Source organism: Mytilus trossulus, chromosome 1 (genome assembly GCF_036588685.1).
Source record: "Mytilus trossulus isolate FHL-02 chromosome 1, PNRI_Mtr1.1.1.hap1, whole genome shotgun sequence".
Classification (NCBI taxonomy): Eukaryota; Metazoa; Mollusca; class Bivalvia; order Mytilida; family Mytilidae; genus Mytilus; species Mytilus trossulus.
Window position 1 is genome coordinate 67,168,238 of NC_086373.1, and position 7,300 is coordinate 67,175,537.

Here is a 7,300-nt window from a genome sequence, read left to right on the forward strand (position 1 = left end):
ATACGGCTAAGGTTATCTACTCCTGGGCGTAACAAAAGCCTTAGATTTTCGAAGAATTCAAATTTTGTAAACAGAAACTTTATAAAAATGACCATATAATTGATATTCACCTCGAAGTGCTGACTACTGGGCTGGTGATACCCTCGGGGACGAAACGTCCACCAGCAGTGGCATCGACCCAGTGGTGTAAATAGTTATCAAAGGTACCAGGATTATAATTTAATACGCCAGACGCCAGAATATACCTCCCACGTAAATCCACATGCATTTGAACTTATTTGCAAACGCATTGCCGATTTTATTGTATCAAAAATTGAAATAAAACAATTCAAAAGACAAAAGAATTTGTATTCTTATTCGGATGCATAATAAAAAGAAATAATATATAGTAACTCAGCTTTCTTTTGTGCGATGTCAATTTCATCATGGAACGCTTTCTTTATAAATCAGGGGTTCATTAAGGGATGAAAATTATCTTGATATTTATGTTAAGAATTTTAAAAGCTAGCAGTAAACTAATTTAAGTTGCAGTATAAAAACAATATAATTTGTTTGTAACCATCGAAGTTCGTATACTATTGTATTAAAATGGAATTCTGAGGTAGGTGTTGTTTTATTTTCTATTCTATTGCATTATTCGCATATTTACTGATTTCAGCGAGTCCACGACGTGTCAATTTTGGTTTTGATGGTAGCTTACGAGAAAAAATGTTAATTGAAAGTCGCAAATATTGGTTGTGAGAATTAAACATATTCTTTTCTAGCGGTAATTTACGAAATAATCAATGCAAGCTTAAGCTTTATGTGATTATTTGAGCTCTATCTAACCAGGAGTAAAAAAGAACAGCTACACACACGGCATACCCATCATCGCTTCAGTATTTGAATGAACTTATTTGTCCTATTAGAATCGAAATAATTTATGGAAGCCATAGATTTGTTGTAAATTTACACATGGCCTGGGCTAACGCTCAGGATAAAATTCGTATATCACGGCCCAGGCCATGTGTAAATTTCCAACAAATCTATGGCTTCCATGAATTATTTCTTAATTATAACACAATTGTGATTGCTGTCGTTCAAGTAAGATGTTAAGCTAGCTTTAAAACCCGGTGTAAAACTAGGTTTAATCCACCATTTTTTACAAAAGGAAATACATGTACCAAGTCAGGAATATGACATTTCTTTGCCATTCGTTTGGTGTGTTTCATCTTTTAATTTTGTCAATTGTTAAGGAACTTTCCGTTTCAATTTGTTCTTAGAGTTCGGTATTTTTGTTATTTTACATTTTGCTTCTACCTTTCTGGTAAAATGACAACGTAATCAAAGTTTTTCCTGAAACAGGAGTTTTTAATTTAAAAATATAATAACATGAACAGTGCTGGTAGTCCCTAATAAAATTACAAAACGGGGACACTTTTTTTATTCAAGATCACTAGAAACATACCCATTCATTGATTCAAACTCATCCGAGTAAAATATGTATTTAACCTATAATGGTTTAATTTTTAAATTGTTATTTGGATGGAGAGTTGTCTCATTGGCACTCACACCACATCTTCCTATATCTATTTATCATTGATTTTCGATTGATACGACAGCCCATTACTATCAGTAATGAAAACAAATCATATTTTTAAAATCATTATTTGAATATTAACTACCTTGACATTCTATTTCAAACAAATTATATGGATTAGGGGTCAAACTTCCAAGATAAAGTTTTCCTGACCTTGAAAAGGTTAGAAAGTATGGTGATTTTATCCCGATCGACATAGTATCAAACTGGAACAAACATTGTCCATCAGAGTTCAGAAGGTGAAGTAAATGGTTTGATATATCAGTTACTATGAAATTGTCTGATGGTGTAGATACTATTCCTCCCAAATTCAATCTAATATAACTTGTCTTGACATCGGAATTGCCATCATAGACGTTGACGATATCACCATTTAATGCTAGTATTACTACTTGTCCTTTTCCGAACTCAGAAAACCAGTCTACAATCCCGATATTTCCCTTACTATTGCTTGAAATGTACTTTGGGTAGGTAAATAAGCGCTTCTTATTTTTATCGAATTCGTAAATCGCCAAGATTTGTCCTTCCTGATCCATCTTAACGAGCCGCGTCTCGCTTTCAAATGAAAATCTCATCCCCTCGGTTCTAACTCCAACGAATAATTCATTCTTCTCATTCAAATGCACTGCAGTAATGATTGTGTTCTCCACTTTAAAGATCGACTCGGAAATCTGCCCAGTACTAGCATTAATACTTTTTAGAATCGAATCTCCAGTTGCTACTAGAAGATCGCCTTCTCGAGTAAGCACCATACTGAAAACGTAAAGTTCGATACTGATCAATACGTGAACATCTTCTTTATCTAGCGATATCTTTTGTAATTTTCCACTTTTAGAGTCGTTAATCCACAGTGTATCACCATTACCGACAGAAATAAAATGAATCACTGGTAACTCTGTTGTAAATCTTTTTAAAACCTTAAGCTTAAACTGTAACCCAAACTGAAGCATTCCTACATTGGATTTAGATATTTTACCAGGAGTAAACTTGGCTAAGGGATATTTATCCTGATAATTTTGTTTAGGTAAATCAGCATGGAACTCTAGCTCGTTTTCTTCAAGTTGAACTAAATCGTTGAAGGATACCTTAAGTAATTTTTTCTTGTCTTTCAATTTTTCTTTCAACACTTTCTTCTTCTCCTTAATCTGACGTCCTTCTTCGTCGAATGAACAAATGATTAATTCTACCTCCCGGTCTAATTGTTCGACAAGTTCCATAGTATGTTTATTAATGACTGTAGTTAATATGTCTTTCTGAGTTAGTAATGTCTCAATTACTTCCCTTTGTTGTAAAAGCCTGCGATACTTCATATCTTCTATTTTATTCTGGGTCGTCTCCAATTCTTCAATCATAATCTTTATAGTGTCTTTACTCTCCTCCAACTGTTTCCTCCTTTTCGTACATGTTTTATTTAGATCTTGTACTTTGTGCCCATTGTGGGACTCCGCAATACATTTGAGACAAACAAGACACTTGCATTTTTGACAAAACAAACAATAGTAATCTTGAACATGATTCGAACAAGTAACATTAATTATATCCAATCTTTCTTGTGCTTTTTTATTTACTGCGACTTGTGCCATATCCGTGCATGCATGATATCTTAAATATCTCAACAGTCTATGCACATATAATAATCATTGTCACTATGGAATCATTGTCGTATATGACCTATATCGATAATTGAATATATTTGGAACTAAAATACCTTCATATCCAAGTGTTTAGTGCACAATCATTCTGTATGTATTTGTAACACGTATATCAAACAGTGATATATATTTGTTCGAACATTGAATATCGATTTGATACTATCAGTAGACTGTTTTTTTCTAATTTACACAAAAATGTACAGTATAACAATTGATAAACTCAGGTTCGAATAATTCTGCAATCATAGTTTAGTTGCTTTGAATCAGATAAATAAAAGATTTTTTTTTTTTGCTTCATTCTATAGTATGCCTACAAAAGTTGAAAATGAAAGTGAACATTATTTGGTTAGTACGTTAAATACTTCTAGTATAGTTTGAGTATCTGCTAGTAGTTTATATCAATTGTTTTGCTGCACACACGTGTAATGTCAATGATTATCTGTTTTTGGTTTTTATTGTACTGATTTCTGTTACAAGCTTGTTTGTATTTCTTTTTTAATGCGGACTTCGATCTAGAATAAAATCATTTTAAATGATACGAATACACTTATTTCAGCATTTGCTATACATGTATATGCTGTTTTGTTATATGACGTTTTGTCTAGAAAACTAATAACTTACGGGATATCAGTAATAGTGATGCCTTTTTTTAAAACTTTTTAAAGTCATATGAAACGAGTGATTGGTGAAAAAAAAATGTTTATCCAATTCTTGAACCAATGCATGTATGTATCATATCTTAGTCGTCTGTGCACGATCTTATAATTTTTTACGCAAACATATCGTATAATCTTCAATTTTTTTCTCTCTGTGTCTGTTATGATGCGAAAATATGGCGGCTAGTTATTTGTCGTGTTTTGAAATCGAAGTTTACCGATTGTCACTTGTAAACACTCAACAAAAAAGCATGGATATTGAGCACGTGTATAATCGGAATATATTTTATTTCAAAAAGAAATCCATGCGTATTGCGATTGCCGGATTTTTAAGAGACGGGTCACGCTAAGGCCACTTTGCATACGGTATCTATGTCGGCATATTTCTACCTGGAAGCAACCAATTAGAAAAATAAACTTTATCTAAATGTGGGCAAATCAAAGAATTTTCTTCAGAAAAAGGTATATGTTCATAGGTTTTATAATGAAAACGATCCATTTAGTTATAACAAACATATGCATATTTTTTTTTAATTTTGAGGTTTCATATGTCTTTAAGACAATAGGCAATCATAAACTTGACATTGTCACATACTAGTAATCGAACAATTGTTCGCTATAAAATATTTTTACCTTGCATTTGCTTGATATGCCGGTGGTTTCATTGGAAAATACTTGATTTTTTTGGTGTTCATGCATGAATATACATTATTTAACATGACGTTGAGTTAAAAATTTTAAGTGCAACCTCATATGATAAGACTGTTTTGCAAGAATACATTGCACTCTACTACTTGGATCGTATTTTATTCCCGAGTCGACCTATTGTACCAAATGTTTAAATGCTTCGTTTCGGGACTGGTACACTCACACCATGTTATCGGCCAACACTACAGCAAATATAATAGTGAATAAAATCTTTGTTCAAGATTGCCATTAAATGAACATGAAAATGAACAGATTTGTGTTTGTTGTTCCGAAGGCCTTAGAGATATTATGGGATTTTTCAATCGTGAACAACGGATTTTTATTTGTGTTTACCTAGGGGGCAACCATTTAACTTTAAACGGAGGGATTATTGCTTTTGGTCTGAGTCAGAAATTGTTCACATATTGCACCAGCAATCCCGGTAGCTGTTGATAGGGTTTGTATGGAACGCTATCACTGCCTTTTAAGAAGAAGTATTCATGGTTTTGACATCATGTATTTGTAGTTTCTTCTTTTCATGCAAAGATGGCGTTCCATAGTTGTCGACTCCTGTTCTAGTGATGTGACGGTACGGCATGACGATCGAGTACGGTTTATTCGTATTCATATAACAGGATTGCAGATAAAAAAAATAGACTACATATCTTATTAATTTATTCAAACATAGCATGACAAATGAACAAAGATATCACAGGATGCCCTTTTCACATTTTCCCGCGCTAATAATTTGACCCTCACCATGCTGTTCTTAATAGTTCGTGGGAAGAAATAATTTGTATTATAGTTGATCACATAAAGAAATAATCGTTTGGTTATTATTTACAATATTTTACATTACATTTAACAAACTGCACGACATCAATGTAATTTACATTTATGCATTGCACACCAGACGACAGATGCAAAGACAAAGTTGCACCTTTCACATTTCCGCGTGACGACAGTTGCATATAAATCAATGCAACATGTTTATGTTATATTTTACTGATTAAAAATAATAATCGGGATGGTTATATGACATAAGTAAATATTAATTTAGTTTTCTTATGAATGAATAAACGCGGGAGCGTTTTAATTCGCAGTTATAAAATTACGCGGATGAATTACTTAAAATTAATGATGAAATAAAATTAACGTTTACAGATACAATAATAATTTCAAAACCAATCCATTTTCTACATAGAAAATGCATTTACCAAGTCAGGAATATGACAGTTGCTTTCCATTCGTTTGATGTGTTTGAGATTTTATTTTGTTATTTGAAGAGACTTTCTGTTTTGAATTTGCCTTGGATTTTTTTCTTTATTATACTTCATTTTATATGAAACTATTCAAATAAACAAATAAACAAACCAAAAAAATGAAAATAATAAAATTCTAAGATCAACTCAAAAGTTTCACTCTAGATATACAAAACCACATAATACATTTACATTGGTTAAATCTGTTTGGGTATGCATTACATTTTTCTCATTGAATTTAATTAACCCTTTATCAGAAATATATATAAAAAGGAAAGATAAAAAAAAGTTGGAATCATAATAATATTTTCAGAAACTAACAGTAACACATTTGGCAGGGTGAAGAATGTAATTGGGTTTCTTTTGGTGTCTTTTCTTTTGATTTTGTCTTTCTATTGAATAATTTATTCATGGTCTGTATCAAGTCAGGAATATGCAGTTATTATCTGAAAAAAAGTAAAAACACAAAAATACTGAACTCCGAGGAAAATTCAAAAAGGAAAGTCCAAAATCAAATGGCAAAATCAAAAGTCCAAACACATCAAACGAATGGATAACAACTGTCATATTCCTGACTTGGTACAGGCATTTTCTTATTTAGAAAATGGTGGATTGTACCTGGTTTTATAGCTAGCTAAACCTCTCACTTGTATGACAGTAGCATCAAATTCCAATATATTGTCAACGATGCGTGAACAAAACAAACATACTCAATAAGTGAAAATGTCAAAAATAGGGGTACAGCAGTCAACATTGTTAGTTAGTTCCTTTCTATGTTTGTTGTATTGTCGTTTGTTTTTGTTGCACTTCTTTGTTTCAGTTGATTTGTTGTTTGCCTCTTATAGTTGATGTGTTTACCTTGGTTTTTGTTTGATTTCTTTCAAAATATGTATGATATTTGAACAGCGGTATACTACTGCTGCCTTTATTTATATAGTTATCTCGTTCGTTCAATTTAAATCAAACACTGAAAAAAAATTATTGGAAGAAACTTATATCCAAATCCAACTTTTAAAGCATACAAATATTTATATCTATAGTTTAAATAATGTGTGAACTAACAATTACAACGCCAGCTAAATAACTTTATTTCTTATTGATGAGATCATGGGTTCGATGAAAAGTCGATTTCAATTTGCAACACTTTTTCTTAATCATAACCTTCTCTTACAAGTAGTATATGAATGAATAAATCATATACATGTTATATATTTTTGAATGGATTACAATTATTTGTACAAAACAAATGCTGTAACATTATTTTTACGATAAAAAACTTAGTATGACATTTTTTATAAGTAAATCCTTCGATTTGCAGCAGATGTGACACTTTTTTATATGTTAAACGGGATAGTTTATATTATAATTCACAAAAAAATGTAAAGTATTTACTAGAACTTTAAGTTATTACAGCTTCAGTAAAGATATCAACTTATCGTTAATCAAGGCATTTCAGTAAGCAAG

The 7,300-nt window shown here is 31.6% G+C and overlaps 1 protein-coding gene across 1 annotated transcript; it reads right to left on the reverse strand.

The window, feature by feature from the left end:
- Nucleotides 1–1,602: 1,602 nt before the first annotated feature.
- LOC134691071 (uncharacterized) lies at nt 1,603–3,162 on the reverse strand. Its single transcript, XM_063551313.1, has one exon. The coding sequence runs from the start codon at nt 3,160–3,162 to the stop codon at nt 1,657–1,659; it is 1,506 nt and encodes a 501-aa protein (XP_063407383.1). The 3' UTR covers nt 1,603–1,656.
- Between the last annotated feature and the right edge of the window lie 4,138 nt (nt 3,163–7,300).

Bases quoted from the DNA above. Each gene is read 5' to 3' on its own strand.
- LOC134691071 (XM_063551313.1), bottom strand. From the start codon at position 3,162: ATGGCACAAGTCGCAGTAAATAAAAAAGCACAAGAAAGATTGGATATA.